Genomic DNA, 13,101 nt, shown 5'->3' on the forward strand with positions numbered 1-13,101 from the left:
GTTGGGCGTGAATCTGAAAGAACCTGTGAGTGGCAGCAAGGTCCCGTGTACCTCTGTGTTGCATGGATATGTGGGTCTGGGGGTGAGCAAGCGCCTGCATGCATGTGACTGAGAACATCAGTGTCTGAGAACATCTGTGGCAGTATTGTGGGCCACTGGGCATGTTTGCGTAGGCACCAGGTGGCACACACCTGACTGTGATTTGCAGGGATCACTTGTTCGCTCAGTTCTTATCTGCGTGCATCTGTGCTCAGTGGTGTTCCATTCTTTGCAACTCCATGGACTGTAGCCCGCCAGACTCCCCTGCCCATGGAATTCTCCAGGCAAGAATACTGGAGCGGGTTGCCATTCCTTTCTCCAAGGAATCTTCCTGACCCAGGAATCAAACCCAATTCTCCTGCATTGCAAACAGATTCTTTACCACCTGAGCCACCAGGTTCTTACCTACTGAGCACTTAAGCCTAAGGAGGTGGACACATAGCAGTGGACAAGGCAGGCCAACCACCCTGCCTTCCTGGAGCTTGCCTTCCGGCAGGAAGATAGACCATAAACAACACTATAAATGTTATCTGGCTATGCTGGATAGTTCAGTCGCTCAGTCATGTCCGACTCTTTGTGACCCCGTGAATCACAGCACGCCAGGCCTCCCTGTCCATCACCACCTCCCGGAGTTCACTCAGACTCACGTCCATCGAGTCCGTGATGCCATCCAGCCATCTCATCCTCTGTCGTTCCCTTCTTCTCCTGCCCCAATCCCTCCCAGAATCAGAGTCTTTTCCAATGAGTCAATGCATGAGGTGGCCAAAGTACTGGAGTTTCAGCTTTAACATCATTCCTTCCAAAGACATTGCAGGGCTGATCTCCTTCAGAATGGACTGGTTGGATCTCCTTGCAGTCCAAGGGTCTCTCAAGAGTATTCTCCAACACCACAGTTCAAAAGCATCAATTCTTCAGCGCTCAGCCTTCTTCACAGTCCAACTCTCACATCCATACATGACTACTGGAAAAAGCATAGCCTTGACTAGACGGACCTTAGTCGGCAAAGTAATGTGTCTGCTTTTGACTATGCTATCTAGGTTGGTCATAACTTTCCTTCCAAGGAGTAAGCATCTTTTAATTTCATGGCTGCAGTCACCATCTGCAGTGATTTTGGAGCCAAAAAAAATAAAGTCTGACACTGTTTCCACTGCTTCCCCATTTATTTCCCATGAAGTGATGGGACCAGATGCCATGATCTTCGTTTTCTGAATGTTGAGCTTTAACCCAACTTTTTCACTCTCCTCTTTCACTTTCATCAAGAGGCTTTTAGTTCCTCTTCACTTTCTGCCATAAGGGTGGTGTCATCTGCCTATCTGAGGTTATTGATATTTCTCCCGGCAATCTTGATTCCAGCTTGTGTTTCTTCCAGTCCAACGTTTCTCATGATGTACTCTGCATAGAAGTTAAATAAGCAGGGTGACAATATACAGCCTTGATGTACTCCTTTTTCTATCTGGAACCAGTCTGTTGTTCCATGTCCAGTTCTAACTGTTGCTTCCTGACCTGCATACAGATTTCTCAAGAGGCAGGTCAGGTGGTCTGTATTCCCATCTCTTGAAGAATTTTCCACAGTTTATTGTGATCCACACAGTCAAAGGCTTTGGCATAGTCAATAAGGCAGAAGTAGATGTTTTTCTGGAACTCTCTTGCTTTTTCCATGATCCAGCAGATGTCGGCAATTTGATCTCTAGTTCCTCTGCCTTTTCTAAAACCAGCTTGAACATCAGGAAGTTCTCGGTTCACGTATTGCTAAAGCCTGGCTTGGAGAATTTTGAACATTACTTTACTAGCATGTGAGATGAGTGCAACTGTGCAGTAATTTGAGCATTCTTTGGCATTGCCTTTCTTTGGGATTGGAATGAAAACGGACCTTTTCCAGTCCTTTGGCCACTGCTGAGTTTTCCAAACTTGCTGGCATATTGAGTGCAGCACTTTCACAGCATCATCTTTCAGGATTTGAAATAGCTCAACTGGAATTCCATCGCTTTCTTCAGTGATCAATGCAAAGAAATAGAGGAAAACAACAGAATGGGAAAGACTAGAGATCTCTTCAAGAAAATTAGAGATACCAAGGGAACATTTCATGCAAAGATGGGCTCAATAAAGGACAGAAATGGTATGGACCTAACAGAAGCAGAAGATATTAAGAGGTGGCAAGAATACACAGAAGAACTGTACAAAAAAGATCTTCACGACCCAGATAATCACGATGGTGTGATCACTCATCTAGAGCCAGACATCCTGAAATGTGAAGTCAAGTGGGCCTTAGAAAGCATCACTACGAACAAAGCTAGTGGAGGTGATGAAATTCCAGTTGAGCTATTTCAAATCCTGAAAGATGCTGAATAAGTGGGATAGAAAAGGAGAGCAGGGTGAGAGACAGGGAGCTGGGGGCAGGGTGCAGGTGAAGAAGCGTATTGGTATGTGTGTCGAAGTGTTCTTCTGAGAGTGGTGTCTGAGTGTGTGTGTGTCCCAGGAGCAGAAGGCTATCATCTGGCCCTCAGCCCAAGTGTTCCCCCCACATCTATGTGCCCTACTTGGCTCCTCCATCCCAGGCAGCCCTCCCCACTGCCCTATGAGCTCCCCAAATGAGTGAGAGTCCCAGCATGAGCCATCCAGCCCATTCTCTCAATGCCACCCAGCCCAGACCCTTGCCTTCCTCACATCTCTGTTTCATTTGGTCCCCTCCTTACTCCACCCAGCACTGCATCAGGGCTACCACTGGCAGTGTAATGGGTAGAAGGTTTGAGACAGTCAAAAGGGCACTGGGGTAATAACCAAAACAACAGGGCTAGACTCATGCCACAGTAAAAAAACATTTTTTTTAATTAAAAGTAAAAACTGATTGTTACTAATACTAGTTTTCTTTCTCAATTATGTCTGTAAAAATGCTTTAGTGGATAAATTCCAAAACATTTAATGACAATAGTAAAAAGAAAGAAATGGAGAGGTGAGCCATATCCACAGAAGAGACCATGATGTCACCTTCTCCCAAACATTTAAGAATTTTATGAAAGTACCATTCCAGTGCACAACAAGGTTTCTTTTAGGGTTGGTTTGTTCTGCTTTGTTTGACTTAAAAACCACTTCTAAAAACTGAAATAAAAAATGAATTTCTAAAAACAACCAGGATTTTCTATGGAGTAAGGTGGTGGGATGTTTCCTAATGTACATTGAAATGTTTTAAACTACAGTGATTATGACAGGATGGCGTTAACAGGATGGCTAGATACACCCGTGGAAAAAATCACAATGCACAGAAGGATCTATGCCAGGGCACGTGCTGCTGGGAGGGGCTACTGACACATGGGGCAGCAGCCACTGGCTATCTCCAGGGGAGTAAGAAATCTTTTCTCTTATAACTACATGTACAATAACCAATTCACTGTGGACTTAACTGTGAAAGAAGAAAGCAGGACACTCTATGAGACACTACAGGGAAACACTTGAGTGTAGGATGAATTTTCTTATATATGGAAAAAAGAGTAAGCTACAAAGGAAGAGATGGATAAATTCAATCCAAGTCTATTAAAGTTAAGAATTACCCAGAATTGGGGTGGGGGTGGGAGGGAGGCTCAATAGGGAGGGAATATATGTATATTTATGGCTGATTTACTTTCTTGTAAGGCAGAAAGCAACACAACATTGTAAAGCAATTATTCTCCAATTAACAATGAATTTTATTTATTTTTTTAATATTTATTTTTATTTATTTATTTGGCTGTGTTGGGTCTTGGCTGGGACATGTGGGGTCTAGTTCCCTGACCAGGGATAGAACTAGGCTCGCCTGCATTGGGAGCTCAGAGTCTTGGCCACTTGACCACCAGGGAAGTCCCAACAATGAATTTTAAAAAGTAAAAAATTGAGAGAAACGATAACTCACAATCTAGGAAAACATATTTGCCATACCTAGAAATGAAAAAAAGATGAATGTCCACAGTATGTAAATATGACATAAGAAATCAGTAGACATACAAATGAGTTCAAGGTGAGGAAACTATTTCACAGAAGATGAATTACCCATTGAAAGAAACGCTCACCACCAATGGTTATCAGTAAAAACCAATTTACAATCACAAGCAGACCCCATTTCACACAAATGGACACAAAAGAGGAACAAAATTAAGCTGGATTCTCCAAGTGCTAGAAATGGCATGGCATAAACACTCAATTCCAGTCACCCCTCTACACTTCCTAGTATTTCTAACTTATCCATAATCTACAATCCCACAATTTTTCTCTTAGATATAAAATATTTATACCTTGCACTTAGAGTTGGGAGACAAAAAGGAGAATAACAGCACTGCTGACAAATCAAAAATAAATGTGAGGGACTTGCCTGGTGGTGTAGTGGCTAAGACTCCATGCTCCCAATGCAGGGGGCCTGGGTTTGATCCCTGGTCAGGGAACTAGGTCCCACGTACTGCAACTGGGAGTTCACATGCTGCAACTGAAGACCCCATGAGCTGCCAAATAAATTTTTTTTTAAATGTGAGACAACCCAAGCCCCACGAGGACTGGATGGAGGAGTTAACTGGGGGAGCCCTTCTTCTGACATGACGTTTGAAACAGACGGACTGAGAACCACAGAGAAGCCTTCTGTATGCTGCTACTGGTGTGGAACTGGTCACCTTCACTTACTACAAATGCAGCAGAAGCAAAACCAAATAAAACACTGCTGGTGATGAGGGACACTGCAAAGCTGCAAAGAATAAAAAAAGATCAGGACAATCGTCATCTAGGGGGCTGAATGCTGGGAGGTGCTATCAATCAACCAATGAATAAAAACCTACACCTCAAAGACAACCAACAGACACCAACACCAAAATTACACAGGGAATTATCTGGCAAGGATTTTAAAGTTACAGAAAATACTTCAATGAGTAATTACAAACACACTTGAAACAAATAAAAAATTGAAAGTCTCAGCAAAGAAATAAAAGCTACAAAGAAGAACCAAATGGAAAACTTAGAACTGAAATACAGTAACTGAACTAAAAAACTGGATGGTTTAAAATACAGCATGAATATGATAGAGAAAAGAATCAATCAACTTGAAGGTAGGACATCAGAATTTAACCAACCTGATTTAAGGGATTAAATCTGATAGAGTGCCCGAAGAACTATGGATAACACTGTACTGGACGCAGTGATCAAAGCCATCCTCAAGAAAAAGAAAGGCAAAGAGGCAGCATGGTTGTCTTAGGAGGCCTTACAAATAGCTGAGAAAAGAGAAGCGAAAGGCAAAGAAAAGAAAAGATATACCCATCTGATGCAGAGTACCAAAGAATAGCAAGGAGAAAGTCTTCCTAAGTGAACAATGCAAAGAAACAGAGGAAAACAAAAGAATGGGAAAGACTAGAGATCTCTTCAAGAAAAACAGAGATACCAAAGAACATTTCATGCAAAGATGGGCACCATTAAGGACAGAAATGGTACAGACCTAACAGAAGCAGAAGATATTAAGAAGAGGAGCCAAGAATACACAGAAGAACTATACAAAAAAGATCCTAATGACCCGGATAATCATGATGGTGTGATTACTCACCTAGAGCCAGACATCCTGGAATGCAAAGTCAAGTGGGCCTTAGAAAGCATCACTACAAACAAAGCTAGTGGAGGTGATGGTATTCCAAGTGAGCTATTTCAAACCCTAAAAGATAATGCTGTTAAAGTGCTGAACTCAATATGCCAGCATATTCGGAAAACTCAATAGGGGCCACAGGACTGGAGAAGGTCAGTTTCATTCCAATCCCAAAGGAGAGAATGCCAAAGAATGCTCAAACTACTGCACAGTTGTACTCATTTCACAAGCTAGCAAAGTCATGCTCAAAATCCTTTAAGCTAGGCTGGCTTCAACAGTATGTGAACCAAGAACCTCCAGATATATAAGCTGGATTTAGAAAAAAGGCAGAAGAACCAGAGATCAAATTGCCAATATCCTCTGGATCACAGAAAAACAAGAGAGTTCCAAAAACACATCTACTTCTGTTTCACTGACTACACCAAAGCCTTTGATTGTGTGGATCACAACAAACTGGAAAATTCTTAAGGAGATGGGAATACCAGACCACCTTACCTGCCTCCTGAGAAACCTGTATACAGGTCAAGAAGCAACAGAACCAGACATGGAACAATAGACTGGTTCAAAATTGGGAAAGGAGTATGTCAAAAGCTGTGTACTGTCACCCTTTTATTTAACTTACATACAGAGTACATCACACCAAGTGCCGGGCTGCATGAAGCACAAGCTGGAATCAAGATTGCCGGGAGAAATATCAATAACTTCAGATATGCAGATGACACCACCCTTACGGCAGGAAGTGAAGAGGAACTAAAGAGCCCCTTGATGAAGATGAAAGAGGAAAGTGAAAAAGCTGACCTAAAACTTAATATTCAAAAAACTAAGATCATGGCATCTGGTCCCATCTCTTCATAGCAAATAGATGGGAAAACAATGGAAACAGTGACAGACTTTATTTTCTTGGGCTCCAAAATCAATGCAGGTGGTGACTGGCACCACGAAATTAAAAGACCCTTGCTCCTTGGAAGAAAAGCTACAACAAACCTATACAGTATATTAAAAAGCAGAGACATTACTCTGCCAACAAAAGTCCTTCTAGTCAAAGCTAAGGTTTTCCCAGTAGTCATGTATGGATGTGAGTTGGACCATAAAGAAGGTTGAGCACCAAAGAACAGATGCTTTTGAACTGTGGCGTTGGAGAAGGCTTCTGAGAGTCCCCTTGGGCTGCAAGGAGATCAAACCAGTCAATCCTAAAGGAAATCAAATCTGAATATCCATTGGAAGGACTGATGCTAAAGCTGAAACTCCAATACTTTGGCCACCTCATGCAAAGAGTTGACTCACTGGAAAAGACCCTGATGCTGGGAAAGATTGAAGGCAGGAGGAGAAGGGGATGACAGAGGATGAGATGGTTGGATGGCATCACCTACTCAATAGTCATGAGTTTGAGCAATCTCCAGGAGATGGTGAAGGACAGGGAACCCTGGTGTGTTGCAGTCCATGGGGTCATAAAGAGTCGGACGTGACTGAGCGCCTGAACAACAACAACAATCTGAACAACAGAGAGAAAATAGACAAAAAATAAATAAAGAGACCCATGGGACAAACACAAAACATTAGTATCACTGGAGTCCCAGAAAGAAAGAAAAAGAGGACACAATAGGAAATTAACAATAGATTTAAAGGACTTGCCTTGGTGGTCCAGAGGTTAAGAATCCACTTGCCAATGAAGGGGACATGGGTTTGATCCCTGGTCTGGGAAGATCCCACAAGCCGAGGGGCAACTACACCCGTGAGCCACAACTGAGCCTGCACTCTAGAGCCTGGGAACCACAAGAGAAGCCTCTGCTCACTGCAACTAGAGAAAGCCCAAACGTCAGCAATGAAGACCCAGCACAGCTCCAAAATAAGTAAATAATTCTTTAGAAAACTGTACACACACATAAGTAAGTGTATCTGAAAAAACAAAACCCTACACCTTCATGTAATGGAAGGAAAATATCTTACACACTTGTACACACAGGGCAGACTCATCAAGGAAATAAAAGGGAAGAGCAGCCAAGTGTGAGCCGCTCAGATCAGCAGCCTGATGCACATGCCCATGGTGCACAGGAGACCCCAAGTCAGAAGGTCAAAGCTGTGTGAACTGGGGGCGAAGGGGTGCCCCAGGGCAGGGGGAGGGACTGAGCTTCCCCATGGTGGTAAAAAAAGGCCCTTCCTCTGAGCTTCAATTTTCACCAGGAGGAAACGCTCAAGTTCATCCACCCTCTCAGCAGCAGTTGAACCTAAGGAGACTTCACCATGTCACTCACACTTCACACTCACTCAGGGCGCACACCTCACAATCCACCAACTCCCTGGATGAGGCCCAAAGCAAAGGTCAGGAAACAGCCAGCCTTAGGGGACACATCACCCCCCAGCACTTCTGCAGGTAGATCCCCCCCACCCCCACCCTCCTGCCATTAACAGCTCCTTCTCTGGTGGTTCTATGGTCTGAGGCCACCCATGTGCGGAAGGGCACCAGCAAGACCCCAGGGCATGCACCTTCCCCTCGTTCCCAGGCTCAGCTTGTCCCCAACCCCAGGGGATGCACTGGCTTTGGGTCATTTACAGGAGACATGATGCCCCATCTCCGTGTGTGAATGAGGATCTGCAAAACTGCTGCTTCCTCCTGTGTTCCCGGATAACGCAGGGGAGGGAAATTTTAGGGCAAGTTTCTGGTTCGAGAAACTGGTTACTGCTCATCCCTTTGAGAAGACAGGGATCAGTTCACTAACTCCTCGTAACAACAAGCTGTGACTCATCTAAAAAGAAGTGAGCAAGTCTCCATAGCACAGGTCACTGTTCCCAGAATTTCTGTGTCTGCTAACTGACTAATAACAGGAAGTGGACCAGCACCAGACACCCTTCATGGAAGAGCTGCTAAGATTCCTAATAATTTTTTTCACTCACATCTCCACCCACTTCACATTGCATTTCCGGCAATTCTAATGGAAGACAGAACATTCCCTTCTCCCCAGAGGCATCTCTGGTTAAGTCCCAAAGACCCAGGAGAACCCGAGCCTTCAGGAAAGAGCAGAGACCTGAGATGTTACCACCCTCACTGAGGAGAAGCCAGGCAAGAAGAATCCAGTATTTTATACCTGCTGAAACCGGAAGCTGGAGGAAGGGAAGTTATTCATGCTGAGCTGGACCAGAGGAGGCTGCTCCCCCATGTCAGCGGACAACGCTGAACCCTCTGTGAGCTCTGTGCTCCTGGAAACACGTATGGAAGGTGAAAGGACCCCTCACACTTTGGTGTTCTGGAAAATGGGAAGCTGCAAGAAACTGCCCCACTTGATTCAGAAAAGACTCACACGGAGACCCTTTGTTTATTTAGGGCAAGGCGAGATACTGCCCCCCAACCCCAAAGCCCCATTTCCGCCTTATTGTGATTAGGGGACCTGCCTGCCCCAGTGACCACGCAGAACAAGTGCTTGTTGGCCAAACTTTGGTTCAGCCCCTTGACTTCCCCCTGAACTTTGGCCTGCTCATCCCAGCCAGCACACAGATCCCTAACGACAGGCTGGCCTCAGGGATCTACCATCCAAGCACCACACCTGGCCCTTCCTGGTTCTGGTCACTCCTCTCTGTAAAAGGAAAACTCTCCTTGCCCAGCTCTTGAGACACTTGCAGATCTTAGGGTCACAGGTCCTCCCTCCTGCAGAGGGCCCCCTGTGTCTGGTGGAACAGACCCTTCTCCCTCTGGAATAACTCATTGGAATAAAAGTCTCTTGTTAAAAGGTTTGGGTTGTTTCAGTGCCACAGTCTTGACCAAGTGTTCTCAACGGCCCATGTGAAAATTTAAAAAGTGAAAACTACCTAAAAAGAATCAAGGGTGGAGCCAGAAGGAAGAGTCTCACCCAGTACCACTTGACATCAATTGGAGGAAGAACTGTGGATTGCAGATTTGAAGAGAAAAATGGAAAACAAGAAAGAATCATCAATTACAGCACCCAACAGAAAAACATGTACATACACTGCATCTTCTCAAGACACTGGCTACCCCAGCAACTAGCCAATGAGAAAAATTGAATTTTCCATTTTCTCCATGGATTTTATTACACCAATACAACCCCTCCCAATTCCCTCCTTTCTCCCCAATACATAAGTTTGTTGGACTTGTTTATAGCTTTTGCTATACCTCCTCTGTCCCTAATTGCAATTTTTTGTTGTTCCCCAATAAAACCATTTTTCCTAGTAAGTGTTATTTTAAAAATCAACTTCCATTTTTTTATCCCAAACTTTACTCCAAGCTTCTCTTCCCAAATGCCCCTGACTCTGGGTCACTTTCCCCTACAACTCCCAAACTGAGGATCACTGAGCGGTAGAACAAGCCCGCCTTGAACTGGGCCGAGGATGCCCTGACCACAGGACCTCTGATTCTGTCAATGAGCCTTCCTCACACAGAAAAGTACTTTTCCGTGTGGTTGGCGGCTGGCACATCCCTGAGATCAGAGCCTCGGCGCTCTGGCAACAGCATTTGCAATAGAGTCTCTCCGACCAACTGTGGACTTGAGTTCATCTGTCAGGTCCCGGGAAGGACCCCAGAACCCGATCACCCGCTCCGGACGTTGCCTCGTCCTCAGCCAGACATCCAACAGGCCAAGGACCCAGTCGGAACTCACGAGACCCCACATCGCGGTCGGGGGCCGGAGACCCGAATTGGGACCCGGGAGCCCCGCGAGGACCGGATAGGAGAGCTAGCACGCGAAACGAGGTGGACGGTGGAGACTACCGTCCGGCCGGTTCGAACCAGCCCCAGCCAGTCTCAGCGCCAGCTCCATGCACTCACCATTTCAGTCCCTCCCTGCGCATTCAGGTGGCTCTCTCCGTGGCCCTGCAGCCCAATGGCTCAGGCAGGTCAGAGCGACAGCAAGCGGACACCAAGTTTCCCGCGAGGTAGGTGCGATGGGACGCCCTGGCAGCGGACAGCGACGTCATCACGTCGGCGAGCGTGCCCACCCCCGTCCCTGATTGGATGTGCCTCTGGAAGCACCCCCTCCCGGGCCTTGATTGACAACTGGTGAAGGACTAGATTGTGAGGGACAGGCCGGCTGGAGGCCACGTGGCCAAGCAGGGCGGAAGTACGGGTAGTCGGCTTCAGCCCTTTACTGCCTGGCTTATTATGTTTCAGGAGACTTGGCTGCGCCGGTGAACTCCGAGCCGAATCTACCCTTGGCCAGCCGGACACAGCATCACTTCACAGGTTGCAGTCCCCTTTTTCTGACTTCCCTGGTGGCTCAGATGGTAAAGCGTCCGTCTATAATGCGGGAGACCTCGGTTCAATTCCTGGGTCGGGAAGATCCCCTGGAGAAGGAAATGGCAATCCACTCCAGTACTCTTGCCTGGAAAATCCCATGGACAGAGGAGCCTGGTAGGCTACAGTCCGTGGGGTCGCAAAGAGTCGGACACGACTGAGTGACTTCACTTCACTTTCACTTTCCCGAACATAAAAGTGCCACTCAGTTCCTTTCAGTGCACCCTGTTCAGGGCTACCCCCAAAGTCCGGGAGCCAGGACAGGACGAGACAGGTGTGAAAGGAAAAATAAAATGGAGTCAGTATTACTAAGGGAGCGCTATAAACTGGAGCCAGGAGGCCACTGAAGAACTGGGGTTTAGGCAGGAATCTGAACTTCTCACTACTTACTGCCTTAATGCAGGCATCCAGAACATTTGCCCAGTGGTTCAGAAAGTCAAGATACTTAAATGGACCCTTCCCCTAAATAACTCACGACAGCCTCTCTCTCAAGGACAAATATTTGGTTCCCTGTGTCAGTGTCTACCATAATTCATTCCAGGCAACTTTAACAGCCCTATGGCTTTTCCTTTAATAAGCCTGATATTCAGTTTTACGCTGTTGATGAAAAATTAACAGTGAATCGAATAGTGAAGATAAGAGAATTTTATTTAAGCCAACCTAAGGATTATAACCCAGGAGATAGTTTCTTATAAAACTCTGAGGATTGTTCCACTTACTAGAAGTCTAAGGCAGTCATATACCTTTTTTTTTTTTGGTGGCTCTCTGCTGCTTGTGGGATCTTAGGTTCCCCAAACCAGGGGTGAACCTGAATGCCCTGCATTAAAAGATGGAGTATTAACCACTGGACTTCCAAGGAAGGCCTACTGCTACTGCTGCTGCTAAGTCACTTCAGTTGTGTCCAACTCTGTGCAACCCCGTAGACGGCAGCCCACCAGGCTCCCCCGTCCCTGGGATTGTCCAGGCAAGAACACTAAGTCATATACATTTCTGAGACAAAGGAACATACATCAAAATGACACAATGACATTTCTCATAAAGTTCACCAAAAATACACAGTCTAAATCTGCAGATCAGCATGACCCTTGACAGGATTAGGAAAGGAATATTATCTTGGAGTTACACTGCTGGTGGGAGGAGGAATACTTTTTAAAAATCTTTCTTGTGGAGCAGACACTCCTCCCTTTGAGAAGGTCTGCTGGTTAATGGAGCCACACAAATCAACACTAGAAGAGCCCAATATGCTTACATTTTCTTGTCATGCCTCAAAAACATAAATAGTATTCCATCAACTCAAATGCATGTCCCCCCGAACTGCAATTCTTAAGACCCCAAATAAAACTTTTTTCTTTGCAGACTCAATACTGATTGCTGTTCTACACGAGACAGGAGGGCATTGGGACCTCCTGAGGCAGAAATCAACTTGTGGGAAAGTCACTGTGGGTCAGTTCCTAAAGTACAAGATACTCTGTGATGCTCCCTGCAGGTATGTAGAGGCCAGCCCCACTTTGACATTTTACCTTTGGCACCAGGAAGTCCGTGGTCCCACACATTTGGGCTTGACCATGTTCTCTATGTCCCATTTCTTACCCCACATTAGGACACTCTTCCCCACAGGTTCCTTCCTGAAAATTGGGTCGCCCCCATGTCTGAGCAACACTGAGGTTCAGAACAAACCCCTAGTCAGCTTCTTCAGAGAACAGGAGCCCTATCCAGTCCAGCCATGTGGGAAAACATTTTCCAGATGTCTTTGCAAAACCATGAGAAAAAATAACAGGAAACAGCAACAAAAAATAACCAGAGTACATGCGCTGATTGGCTGGGGTCAGAGTGACCTGCTTGAGCAAATGGAGAGAGAGGAGTGCAGACTTAGCAATGCCCGGTCAGCACAAGTCAGAAAGCTGCTTGCACACGCACTGATTGTTTCTCTGATGTTCCTGCGGGGATCTTTGCTCCCAGCCATATGGTGCCCTTTGTACAGAAAATAACATCGAAGTTCAAAAGAAAAACATTAACTGGGGACATGACTGGGAACATGGGAAACTTATGTTATCTTAAAAAACAGATACTTTCTGCAAACCAAGAAGCTCAATAAAATAATAAAAGTGATGCGGCACTGAATGTCGGGGCTCTTGATCCTCGAGGTCTTGAGTTCCCCGGTCCCATCTTTCCTTCTATTCTGTGTTTCCTTATGCCCTGCGGGCACCCGTCTCTCGCTCTATGTTGCTGAGCTGGACTC

The 13,101-nt window shown here is 45.7% G+C and overlaps 1 protein-coding gene and 1 long non-coding RNA gene across 4 annotated transcripts in view; one reads left to right on the plus strand and one right to left on the minus strand.

The window, feature by feature from the left end:
* LOC101119987 (zinc finger protein 77-like) overlaps positions 1-13,101 on the minus strand; it is a 37,836-nt gene that overhangs the window by 5,464 nt on the left and 19,271 nt on the right. Inside the window, exon 2 of one of the 3 annotated variants that reach the window (XM_042250210.1) lies at positions 10,398-10,912. The exons of the other annotated variants lie outside the window; for them this stretch is intronic. Coding sequence (XP_042106144.1) covers positions 10,398-10,400 — 3 coding nt within the window. The 5' untranslated portion in view covers positions 10,401-10,912. The remainder of the gene's footprint in view (positions 1-10,397; positions 10,913-13,101) is intronic. 3 annotated transcript variants of the gene reach the window in all.
* Positions 10,716-13,039, plus strand: LOC121819621 (uncharacterized). Its single transcript, XR_006059898.2, has 2 exons — positions 10,716-10,811; positions 12,219-13,039. It is a non-coding gene; the product is annotated as an uncharacterized LOC121819621 (long non-coding RNA).

Source organism: Ovis aries, chromosome 5 (genome assembly GCF_016772045.2).
Source record: "Ovis aries strain OAR_USU_Benz2616 breed Rambouillet chromosome 5, ARS-UI_Ramb_v3.0, whole genome shotgun sequence".
Lineage (NCBI taxonomy): Eukaryota > Metazoa > Chordata > Mammalia > Artiodactyla > Bovidae > Ovis > Ovis aries.